Source organism: Enhydra lutris, unplaced genomic scaffold, assembly GCF_002288905.1.
Source record: "Enhydra lutris kenyoni isolate GAN:26980312 unplaced genomic scaffold, ASM228890v2 scaffoldscaffold30, whole genome shotgun sequence".
NCBI lineage: Eukaryota > Metazoa > Chordata > Mammalia > Carnivora > Mustelidae > Enhydra > Enhydra lutris.
The window spans coordinates 9,982,266-9,995,325 of NW_019154114.1; the positions used below are offsets into that span (position 1 = coordinate 9,982,266).

General features: G+C 38.7%; 1 protein-coding gene across 1 annotated transcript in view; it reads right to left on the bottom strand.

Annotated features, from left to right (window-relative positions):
- The window catches only part of LOC111152793 (splicing factor 3b subunit 3), a 43,458-nt gene that overhangs the window by 27,334 nt on the left and 3,064 nt on the right, over positions 1-13,060 (bottom strand). The window contains exons 3-8 of the mRNA XM_022511431.1: positions 12,115-12,441; positions 11,006-11,178; positions 10,326-10,467; positions 7,306-7,418; positions 4,604-4,741; positions 3,714-3,817 (exon numbers count right to left, since the gene is read on the bottom strand). Coding sequence (XP_022367139.1) covers positions 3,714-3,817; positions 4,604-4,741; positions 7,306-7,418; positions 10,326-10,467; positions 11,006-11,178; positions 12,115-12,441 — 997 coding nt within the window. The remainder of the gene's footprint in view (positions 1-3,713; positions 3,818-4,603; positions 4,742-7,305; positions 7,419-10,325; positions 10,468-11,005; positions 11,179-12,114; positions 12,442-13,060) is intronic.

The window sequence follows — 13,060 nt, forward strand, 5'->3', positions numbered from 1 at the left end:
AAGTGGGGTCTTCTTTCTTAGAACAGAATGGATGAAAAAATGAAGACTACTGAATTCATGGGGCATGTGACTGGCTCAATCAATAGAAGATGCAACTCCTGACCTCAGAGTTTTGAGTTCAAGCCCCATGTTAGGCACAGATCACTTAAAAAAAAAAAAAGACTACTGATTTCAGATTGGTACAGTAAAGGACCTTAGCACCAGTGTTTAAAAGCACCTGGCTTCCACCAGAGTACCTAGGTTTGAATCCCAGCTCTGCCTCTTAACTACCTACATATTACTAATCTGTACATGCGTCACTTGTATCAATTTATAAAAATAAATAGTACCTTCCCATAGAATGCAATGAGTATGTAGAACTGCGTATGCATGGAACCTAGTGAGACCAGTGTTTGTCAAATAAAATGGAATATACAAAATTAAAAAAAAAATCCCAATTACACTTTAGGGAATTGCGTCACAGAGAAATTTGTGAAATTTGTAAATTTGTGAAAGAAATTTGATCAGACACTTAAGTCCCTAAAATAAAATGACATAAATGAAATCCAAACAAAATATACAACCATTTCCTATTTTAACCAAAACCAGGCCAAGTCTAACAGAAAATAAGAACTGGTGGTCACTTTGCAGTAACATGCAAATATCACAGTATCATTCCCCAAAACACTCCCCATACAGACATTACAGTATTATTCCCTGAAACAAAACATAAACATATCAAAGGTAATAAGCAACAAAATCATTCTGTCCTTCTCCTGTCTGTAATCTGGCTAATAATACTTAATGAAATGATTTACAAAAAAAAAAAAAAAGATGTAAAGGATCTTTAAGAATAGATAATCTAGAACAATATACCATCATAAGCAGAGTATGCACTTAGCTTCTGGGAAGCTCAATTTAAAAAAGAAACACCAAATCACTGATCACGTTAACCCCTTAAGTAATAGACCAGGACCTTTAATATACAGCACTTTAAACAACTTTAAGTTTAGCTTTTTAGAAGCAGAATAAAATGACTAAATCAACATCTGAAATACATAGCTATTCAAGAAATATTTACCAAATAAACCTCAACATTTAACACTTTTGGTAAACACATCAGATTCTATGCTAAATTACAAAAAAAGGAAATAGATTATCCTTCAACAATGTATAAAAGCACTGAAAATATAAGATACACACATAAAAAGTTAATTAGTATAAATTCCTCACTCAGGCAAGAGGTGTACACACAGATGATAGAGTCCACCTGACAAAAATACCTTCAGTATCTACTAACTGACAGATAACCAAAAGGATGCTAGGCTCACTACCTCCCATCAGAGGGAAGGTTGGTTAAATCTTGTAAGTTTCTGTGACTATGGTGTTGTGGTTCAGAGCAGAACTTTGGAACCAGATGGTCTGGGACTTAGGTGTCTGATCAAATTTCTTCCACAAATTCTCTGTGACCCAATTCCCTAAAGTGTAAATGAGGTAAGTGCACTGTCTCACTGAGAATGTTATGCATTGATATCATGTTATTTGCAGCACTTAGAACAGTGCTTGGAACATAGTAAATACTAAATGCTAAATGTCTGATAAATAGGTTGCTTTATGATTTAACACCCACAGTACCTGTTCCTGAGGACCCAAATCAGCACATTTTAAGTGCTCCAGACTTCAGCTTTAGTTCAGCAGCAATGGATAAGTTCTCACAAGCTCAAACCCATCCCAGTCTGATAAGTACCTGCCTGTATACTTCAGTCTTTCTACTCTCTGCCCCAAGAGATAAATTTCAAACCAGAAAGTTTTGGGAAACGAGTAAAAGAGCAAATAATAAAAATCACCCATAATCCTAGCAGTATCCCAGAATACTCATATTAACATTTCACTGGATCTACTTCCAGTATTTTTATTTTCTAGTTTTTGTATGTAATTTTATTTTAAAGAACTGCATCATTCTAAAAAAAGTTACTTTTTTAAATAAGCAGTGTATCATAAAATATTTTTCGTATCAGTATTTTTCACTTAAAACTTCTATTATGGAAATTTTTAAACACATACGTAAGAGAGAATAGTATAATTAATGAACCCATATGTGCCCACTGCTCAGCTTCAACAAAGGTCAACCCATGACCAGTCTTATTTCCCATTTTTCCAAAATAATATTAATTTCTTGATATTTTCAAATAGTATTCAAATTTTACCACTGTCTCAATATTTTATCACTTTTTAAAGATTTGAGAACGCCTACACACACACAGGGGAGGGGAACGGAGGGAGTGGGAGAGAGTGTCTTTTTTTTTTTTTTAAGGTTTTATTTGAGACAAAGAGAGAGCAAGCGAGAGAGGAAGAACAAGCAGGGGAGAGGGAGCCCAATGGAGGACTCAATCACAGGACCCTGGGATCATGACCTGAGCCAAAGGCAGACATTTAACCAACTGAGCCACCCAGGTGCCCAGGGAAGACAATCTTAAGCAGACTCCGCACTGCGTGTGGAGCCTGGTGCAGGGCTCAAACTCACCGCCTTGAGATCATGACCTGAGCTGAAACCAAGTCAGATGCTTAACCGATTGTGTCCTGCCTGTCTCAGTATTTTTATAAAGTTGATTTGTTTAGATCAGGATCTAAACAAACCCATACACTGCATTTAGTATACAGAAAACATTTTTAGTGGCAGCGTATCTTATGACCATACCCCATACTGATGGGATATTTAGGTTGTACTTCTGCGTTCACAAATAGCACTATAGTGAATATCGTGGGTGCATCTTTGTGTGTTAATCAAATACAGCCAGAGTTTAAATTCATAAGTGCAGGATGAAATTCTGATAAAGTCAGTAAGGATGAGTAACAGGCATATCTAAGAAAGGAAAAACAGTTGGAGAAAGGCAGAAATGGGATAGAATTCTAGAATCCTAGACACGACTTCATTTTAATCATGAGGAAACAGCATTAGTTAAGTGACTGCAGAGACTTTAGCAAATACTGGCAAGACCTAAACTAAAAATAAAAGGCAAGACCAAGTCACTGAGTAATTTGGAGACTTAGATATTGGTCTTAAATTCAAGGCTAGAGTTCAGACTTTATCCATTTGGTAATAAAAAGTCATCGAAGATTTTAACACAGAGATAAGGGAAAGGATTTCATCAAGGTTGTCTTAGCTGCTTAATGAGTTTTACAAGAAAAGACAATGAAATGTAGTAAGAAAACTAGTGAAGTCGTTTAGACTAGCCCTATAAAAAAAGGGATAAGGAAGTAAAAAGAGAAGTTAGCACTCAAACGGAAGTGGTTTTTTGTCCACAAAAATTGAGATGTTAAACTCAAGTTGCTAGAACTCATCCATTAGCCACTAACAGAAGAGCCAAGGCTGGGAAGGCGAGTGACGTGGCCAGGCAGCTGTGGGTACTCACAAGCTTCAACCTCAGATTTGTACAAGTGAAGCCTTCATAGAACATGAAAGTAGTTTCACAAATATTCAATAAAATGTCCAGCAAGCAGCTCAGGAAAGATCCCTTCTGAAGCTACTTTTGCAGTTACCTGAAGATAGTGACTAAAGTCACTGAAGTAGAGTAAATAACCAAGAAAAACAATGTAAAGGGGAAAGGAGGGCAAAACCTTTGAAGAAACTAGAACATTCTTTTGGAAAACTCTTCGGCCTTAGAGCCACATCTCCCTCCTGCCAACTTTTATAATAACAAGGGTGAACTAGGGTAATAAAAAGGATTACTCACTGGTTTCCAAATTCTGATGCTACAAAAAGGAAGCCTGTTTTAAGCACACACATGGCAGCAGCAACAGGCACAGTATCGAAATACTTGAGCCGGATCTCAGTAACCTGGAGGGGGGTGGAAAAAAAGATTCTACCATGTAGGCAAGTGAAGCTAGGCCACAGAAGGTAGCCCAGTATTGTAAGACAGCAAAAGCAGAATAACAAATAAAATATTGTCCTCAGTATCTAAACCCAGGGTTACCAAACTAAAACCCAAGACCAGCCTAATTTGTTTATGTACTTCCTATAGCTGCTTCTGTGCCATAATGGCAGAGTTATATAGTTGAGGCAGAGAGTATATTGCCCATAAAAGCTGAAAATGTTTATTACTGGGCCTTTACAAAAAAATTTGCCAACTCCTGAGCTAAACAGGTATCTAAAAAATTGCTCAGTTGTTCACAGAGCTCCTCCACAGGATGAAAACAGTGATCATGTGTATTACCAGTTTTCAGTAGACATCAAGAGCTTTTTCTTGCTACTCACTAGAAGTGGCATTACTCAGTCTTATACATGAGACTACCAGACCAGGAATCTGTTAACCACAGAAAACCTACATTTCTATACTAGTTGCACATATAAAAAGCTTTAACACCTTAGACAACCACTTTTTAAGATATTATTTCCATTTTATTAACTTGTAAAGTATTAACTGTCCTATCTCAGAGTAGTTTTGAAGATGGTTTATAAAACCACTCTGTAAACCTTAAATGTACACCTAAGTACCAGTTTTTGAATTAAGATTATTTAAATATATCAAAATTAGAATACCATATGACATTTTATCAAACCAGACTAACCTAACAAAAGTGTTTCTTCATGTTTTTTTCCCCTCTCCATCCACAGTCTGCTTACCATATCTTCATCTGTCTCCAAAGTGATCTTGAAGATATCTCCCTGCTCAGTTTGGGCCAAAAAGAAGAACATCGATTTGGTCTTATGGGTGGCAGAGCAGACAAAAATCATTCCTCTTTCAGGATCATCCAGGTCATTCTAGCAAAGTCAAATATAGAATCAACAACTTAGAAATGAGTACTTCTTATTTAGGGAATGCAGCACCTTACCAATAGGGATCATACAGGTCACCCACCCAAGGCCTAGAAATAACCCCACAGTCCTTTTTAAGTTTTAACCCAGAGAAGCCTGTTCGCCAAAATATAAAATGCAGTAGCCAAAATTCTTGTTTACTATAACTATGTGACAAAGCCTGTGTATAAAAAAATAGCCACAGGGCACCTGGGTGGCTCAGTTGGTTAAGCAACTCCCTTCAGCATAGCTCATGATCTCAGGGTCCTGGGACTGGCTTTCTGCTCAGCAGGGAGCCTGCTTCTCCCTTTCCTTCTGCCTGCCACTCTGCCTGCTTGTGCACGCACTCTCCCTAATAAATAAATAGAATCTTAAAAAAAAAAAAGGCCACAATTTCACTCTACATTCTGATCCAATGAGTAAGAAAAAAACTTTCTTCAGAGAAAAATGTCAAAGATATGAAATTTAAAGAGCCATCATTTCAGACTATGAAGAAAAGTCTTACATGTCCATGACACTACCATCCAAACTATCCTTCATTAGCCTTGTTCCACATCATCTTCCTTAACTCCTATAAGGCAACTCTCTGACTATAATCCTGGCTGGTTATTTTTTTTTTTAAATGTTTCCAACATTTTGTATTTCTCCCACTGACTTAGTTCTTTGAGGGCAAAACATGTTTTATACGTTTTTATACTCCCAAAACTAAGTACGATGCACAACAGTTAGGTAGGTGCTCAGTAAATGTCTGATGAGCCAAACTGAACTTCCCACACCTTACCAAGAATTTAACTTGAGAGATTTCTTCTCAGATTTCCTGAAATTCATGGACTCTTATCTGGATATCATATATTAGATCAACTAAGTAAGACCTACAAGATTCAACCCCAGGACCTATAAGTTAATATTAAAAAGATATAAAACGAAGGGTGAAAGGAAAGACCGAGGAAGCAGAGATTAAACGGGATTAGCTGAAGCTGGATATACAGTTCATTATATTCTACTTTGCATATCCTTAATAATTTCCACGTACATTGTTAAGATTAAAATTGATAAAACACCACTTTTAACCACCAATGTAGTAACTGAACTGAGGGGAAACGCACTGTGTGAAAAGATTTTAGGGAAAAGAATATTTACCACCTCAAAATTCACCACCTGCTTCCACACCAATTACAAAAAGGAAAAGGTACCCTCACAATTAAGCAGCACAGGCAGACACTACCTTAACAATTTATCATCACCAAGTCAAACCAACATTCTGTACCCCTAATGTGACAGAATTGGAAATGTGCCACTCCTTCTATAATGATTCTATCAAAAAATATTAACATGGATACAACCATATGGAAAAATATGATGGGACAAACTTCAAGAAAATTAGCCCTCCCTCAAAAAAAAGTCAGTAAAAGACCAAAAGCAAACAAAGGTGAGACAAAATATTCTAAAAGGGCAGTAAAAGTAGGTAAAAGGGTACTTTTGAGGAGGACAATGAGAGAAATTGGTATATGAACTATATATAAGATAACTGTATTACACAAAACAGTGTATTTCTTGCACATGATATTGGTAGTGTGGTTACACAGTAGGAAAAGTTCTTTTTAGGAGCTACATCTTATGAGAGTCTTAGAATGTCATGATGACTACAACTTATTTCCAAAAGGTTTGTCTAAAAATGTATACAGATATATCATAAGAAAACAACCCAAGGGATGCTTGGGTGGCTCAGTCAGTTAAGCATCTGCCTTCAGCTCAGGTCATGATCCCAGGGTCCTGGGATCAAGTTCCACATCGGGCTTCTTGCTCAGCAGGGATGAGCAGTGAGCCTGCTTCTTCGTCTGCCTGCAGCTCCCCTCTGCTTGTGTGCGGTCTCCCCCGACCCCTGACAAATTAAGTCTTTGAAAAAAAAGGAACAAAATCCAAATGCAGTAAAACATTAAATTGGTGCATCTTTTTTTGTATATAAAAGACAAACAGGAATTCATTTTTCTATTCTTTAAAATTTCCTGTACATTGGAATGGATGCAAAAAAGACAAAACAGTAGAAAACAATCTATCTCCAATAAATATGTCTGGCTTCTTCAAACTAGAAACGCAGAAATTTCAAAATGATCATCCACAGATTCTTCTGAAATGGAAACCATGTTTTTAATTCCTTTTCTCAAAAAATTTGTTTTGCTTTCACTAAAATACCAGCTTCACCAGGGCGCCTGGGTGGCTCAGTGGGTTAAGCCTCTGCTTTTGGCTCGGGTCATGATCTCAGGGTCCTGGGATTGAGCCGGGCACTGGACTCTCTGCTCCACTGGGCTCTCTGCTCAGCAGGGAGTCTGCTCCCCCCACCCCCGCCTGCCTCTCTACTTGTGATCTCTGTCATATAAATAAAATCCTTAAAAAAAAAAGTTTTATTACAAACAACATTTACGAAGAAACTAAAACCTCACAACAAATAAACTACGAGGCTATGCTGTAATTACAAAAAATAAATTAACTTCACAAACACCAGTATCTTTTCTTATGGCAAAGATTTTTACCCGTCTCCTGGGAATTGGACAGCGGATATCTGGTTGGTCACCGAAGTTCTTGTAGGTGATATAGTTTTCAGAGCAGATTAACACTCCACTTGGACCATCTGACCCTCCAGGAACTACAAAAAAAAACCAGAACTTAGCAATGATATAATGTAATATGAATTACGATTTAGCTTTCAGTTCCTTCTCTCCTTCAGCACAACCTGGATGAAGGTGTAAGTGCCTGAGACTAAGAAATATTCAAAGTGTTTCTTTTCCCTAATACTAGCATAAGACAAGGATGGAGTGCAGTTCGGGTAGCCTTAGCCTGTACAGGTACATGATGCCACATCTATAATTTCTAGCTGAGTCAAAACTCAGTTCTCATCTTTAGCCCTATAACCCAACTGTGCACTGGACACTTTTACAAGGATACTCCACAAGCAGCTTAAAAATACACTGTATTCATAAAACAAACTCAAGTTCCTTCCCAAATCTGTTCAACCTCCTGGGTCCTCCATCTCAGAGAACACCACTATCAGTCAACAGACCAAACCAGAAACCTGGGTGTCCCTCTTCAAGTCTCTGTCCCCTCACAGCTCTACTGAGTCTACCTTCTTAGCAGTGCTCATGCTGCCAATCCCCTGGGTTGGTAAAACAGCTTCCCAATCTGGCTTACATTCTTATCCACCACTTAATTAGCCAAAATGTAAGGAAGTGATGTTTCCAAAATACTCATCTTTTTTTTTTTTAAAGATTGATTGATTTATTTATTTATTTATTTAACAGACAGAGATCACAAGTAGGTAGAGAGGCAGGCAGAGAGAGAGAGGAAGAGAAGCAGGCTTCCCGCTGAGCGGAGAGCCGGATGTGGGGCTCGATCCCAGGACCCTGAGATCATGACCTGAGCCGAAGGCAGAGGCTTTAACCCACTGAGCCACCCAGGTGCCCCCAAAATATTCATCTTTAACAGATTATTCCCTGCTTAAAATCCTTCAGTCACATCAACAAAAATTAAGTTAAATAAAATCCTTCAGTAGCTACCTTCCCACCACAGCCCTTTAGTTCTATCGATCCATGAGCTTCTGAAAGTTCTTTGAACGAACAATGTTCTTTCTTTGCACATGGGCCTTTGTGCATCTCGCTCTCCTTGTCCACAACAGAAACTCCTTCCTCCAACCCCAACCCAATACCTAAATAACTAGTCCTCCAGTCTCAGCATAGAGCTCTTCTCCAGAAAGATTTCTCTAACATATTCCTTTCTTTCCCTGGGTTAGAGACCTCTCCTCTACCCTATCATGGCATTTAATACATTCTCTGGCAATTTTTTTGTTACTTAGACATATTCATCACCAGACTCAACCTTCCATTAAAGGAGACACCACATATAATTCTTCACCCAGGAGACTGACTCTGCACATACTAACTGTGGAGGCTCAATAAAAAATTGGTGAACAGGGCACCTGGGTGGTTCAGTGGGTTGAGCCTCTGCATTCGGCTCGGGTCATGATCTCAGGGTCCTGGGATGGAGCCCCGCATCAGGCTCTCTGCTCAGCAGGGAGCCTGCTTCCTCCTCTCTCTCTGCCTGCTTCTCTGCCTACTTGTGATCGGTCAAATAAATAAATAAAATCTTAAAAAAAAACAACTGGTGAACAAATGAAGACCTGACAGCAAAACATATGGTAATGTTACAGCAAATAATGAGATGTGTAATCTATTGTCCAAGGTTCTTCTGTTTAATACATGGCCTCTTTAAGATTTAATGCTCAAAGACAAGTGCTATCTTATTCTCCAAAATCTTCCCCCAACAGGGCATATTTCACTTTAGACATCAATTCAAGTGCAAATGACAACACAAAAAGGACTGGATCACTGTCTTCCCCAAGACAGTGGGGAAGAAACTTACAGGACCACAAATATACATGTCCCATTTACTCCTTTAATATAATAAATTAAACTGATACTGATTTTCTTTTTCAAGGTTTCATTTTCTAAGTAATCTCTCAGCTCAACGTGGGACTGGAATTTAACATCCCCAAGATCAAGAGTCACATGCTCCACTGACTGAGCCCATCAGGCACTCTGGTTACTGACTTTTTAATCGTAAACATCTCTGAACACCTATAAAAATTTTACTTAGCTATGACGCATTTAAAGCAGACTTCAATTTTCTAAGACCTTAGGTTTGGGTATTTATAACCATAACCAACATATATAGATTTTTTGTTACTAACCTTTCCCAATTTTGATACTTAAGTTACATTAGGGTCATAAAGTGGTACAATAGTTTTTTTATTTTTTTCCTATCTCTGGAGAAATTTAAGATCCCTAAAAATTCTAGACCTTAAATCTTTTGGGGAGTATTTCTGACTACTGCTGCAATTTCTTTAATGGATGCTGGTCTATTCAGGTTCTTAATTTCTTATAGGGTCAATTTTGGGAACTGCCTTCAAAAATATCTCTATTTCACCTAAGTTTTTAAATTCATGGACATACATACCATTTTATCTTGTTGATTTATCCATTTCATTTGTCTTTTCAAAGAATTAGGTTTTAGTTTTCTTAATGACAGTGAAAGACTGTCTACAGTAAAAATATCGGAGCACCCAACAGTAGTCAATGTTCCAAGCTGCGTGCTCTCCCCATCCTTTCTTCCCTGCCCCCATTAGAAGATAAGAGTCAGCCATTCCATGAACTTCTAACTTCACCAAAACATAGGCAAGGTACTTAGATTTACCACAAATGGATTGTAGTTTCCAAACCCTATTAAGTAAACTCTCCTAGGTTTGCGTATAAAATGAGCCAAGCAAAAAGGTATAGAATAGTTCTGAGAATAAAGTACCTGTAAAGGCATCTGGGTGCCTCTGTCAGTTAAGCCTCTGCCTTTAATTCAGGTAATGATCCTGGCGTTCTGGGATCCAGACCCACAATGGGCTCCCTGCTCAGTGGGGAGTCTGCTTCTCCCTCTCCCCACCTCTGCTCTTGCTCTCTCCCTCTCTCTCTCTCAAATAAATTAAAAAAAAACTTAAAAAAAAAAAAAATACCTGTAATAAGAAAGTTGCCATGTTCCTCCAAAGGTTCACTGTATTTTCGGACCACATGATTTAAACCAAGGTCTAATTCATAGAAGGTAAGAGTCTGCTGAGTATTAGCCGCTGCTTCCCCTGTTGGATCATTGTCTGCTTCCTATAAAGAAGGACAATGGCACAAACACAGCATTAGGATCCCTCCATCTCATGAGTGGGGAAGCAAAGGTCCCCAACAGTTTACCAAAGTTCACACTACGAAGTCATGGCAGAGCTGGAACACAAACCTGGGTCTTCTGTTTTGGGGATCAAGGTTCCCTCTAATGAAGGCTACAGCCTTCCATTCAAGGCAAAGAATAGTATGCCCCACCCTTCACCACCTCCCTGAAAAAAAAGTCCCACATACAGTTTCACCTCCTTTTTCAGACAGCTCTTCCCCCCAAAATACCATTTTTATAGGGAGATTGTTCGAATCAGAGTAAGCTATATAGTTAAAGTTAAGCTGTGAAACATTCCAAAGACTCCTGATAAGACATTTGGAAAACAGAAAAGATTTGTTAGCAAAATAACTGTAAGACAACACAATGAAGAAACAATCAGGAAAGCACAGAGGCGAATCAAAGAAACCATCGTGTGGGGGGACGGGGAGAAGAAAGGGGAGAGAGGAAGAGAGCAGGGAGTCAATGAGTCCCCATTACCTCATAATCCATTTCCAGACAAGCAAACATTGGATTTTCAAATCCCACATCTACTCCAACCACATGATATACTAAAGTGTTCGCTTTGTGGGCCTCTAGGGGAGATGAAATGGTAAGTCGGGCTGCAGCATCTCTGTTTAAGATATATACCAATTTCTGTTTTTCAATGGCACCTACAGATAAAGGAGACAAAAACAAATAAAATTTCCAGAAAATGTAAAGAAGGGCTTATAGAACAGCCAGACTCGCATCACAATTGTTTCTTTAAAATTATTAATTGCCAACATTAACTTCACAAGTGTATTAATTAGAATTTTACTATCAGTAAAATAGACAACAGAATTTTACTCCCTTCCTTCCTAATAGGGATCTTAATATCCCACTAACTCTTTAAGAAAACTTTTCAGCGTGCCCTATATTTAATGGTACTGGGAAACAAAACATTAATTCCTAAAATTGCCAGCTTTATTCTCTGAATTAAATCTAATGATTTCGTGACTTGTCAAAAGAGTTGCCTTCTGCAGGCCTGATCAGATACATAGAAGTTTCTTCAAGAGATATATCAGAGAAGAGACATGAATGTGAATCATCACTTCAGGCTGATGAAAGCAACCATATTCACTGCCTAATTATGTACAATCATCTCATTGTAGGCTTTCTGCTACACAGAAATGGGAAAAACATCTAATTCAACCAGAAAGGAAATAAAAAAGGTGTGTTAAGACTATTGCTATTGATGGGGCACCTGGGTGGCTCAGTGGATTAAGCTGCTGCCTTCGGCTCAGGTCATGATCTTGGGGTTCTGGGATCAAGCCCCGCGTCGGGCTCTCTGCTCAGCAGGGAGCCTGCTTCCCCCTGACTCTCTGCCTACTTGTGATCTCTCTCTCTGTCAAAGAAATAAATAAAATCTTAAAAAAAAAAAAAAAAAAAGACTATTGCCATTGTTTTAAAAGGAAAAGCAACTTTAAACCATGGCATTAATCCAAATGTGATCCAAACTTTACCCAGGTAATGAACTTACAGGCACACTGCCAAAAGCACAGCACTATTACCCCAAACTGAGAATCTATGAAGTCTCAAAGATATACTTAATAGATCACATCACTCACTAATCATAACAGCTCGCCCTTTGGGATCCACAGCTAAGAACTGGCCAGGAACAATGCGGCGGCATCCGCTCTTGCCAAAGGTTTCTTGGTGAATTTTCTCAAACATATTCTTAGATGGCTGGTATTCCAAGATAACAATCCGACCCGAGTCACTGCCAACCACAATGTAGTCTTTGGTGCCACCAGTCAGCCTAAAGGCCATGAGTGACCGGATAACACCAAATACTTCCACAGTTAGTAGAGTGTGTACTTTGCCAGTGTTGGGGTCAGGGCGAAGCAGCTCCAGTATCTTCCCACGGGAAACAACAATTTCCTGCTGTTTGGTTCCTAGATCACCAAAACAATAAAGATCATGAATAATCAGAACTAGTCCAAAAAGTAAACTGATTGGGTCAAAATGCCACTCAAGATAAATATAATTAAGTTGGGGTATTTTTTTAAATTCTATTTCATCCCTAGAATTGATATGACTTAACAAAAGTGATATCAAAGAAAAACTTTTTTTTTTTTTTTTTAAGATTTTATTTATTTATTTGTCAGAGAGAGAAAGGGAGAGAGAGCGAGCACAGGCAGACAGAATGGCAGGAAGCGGCAGAGGGAGAAGCAGGCTCCCTGATGAGCAAAGAGCCCAATGTGGGACTCGATCCCAGGACGCTGGGATCATGACCTGAGCCAAAGGCAGCTGCTTAACCAACTGAGCCACCCAGGCGTCCCTCAAAGAAAAACTTTTACAAAATGGTCACACAGGGGCACCTGGGTGGCTCAAGACATTAAGCATCTGCCTTCAGCTCAGGTCACGATCCCAGCATCCTAGGATCCATCCCTACATTGGGCTCCCTGCTCAGCAAGGAGCCTGCTTCTCCCTCTCTAGCTCCCCATGGCTTGTGTTCCCTCTCTCACTCTGTAAAATAAATAAAATCTTAAAAAAAAAAAAAAAAAAAAAAAA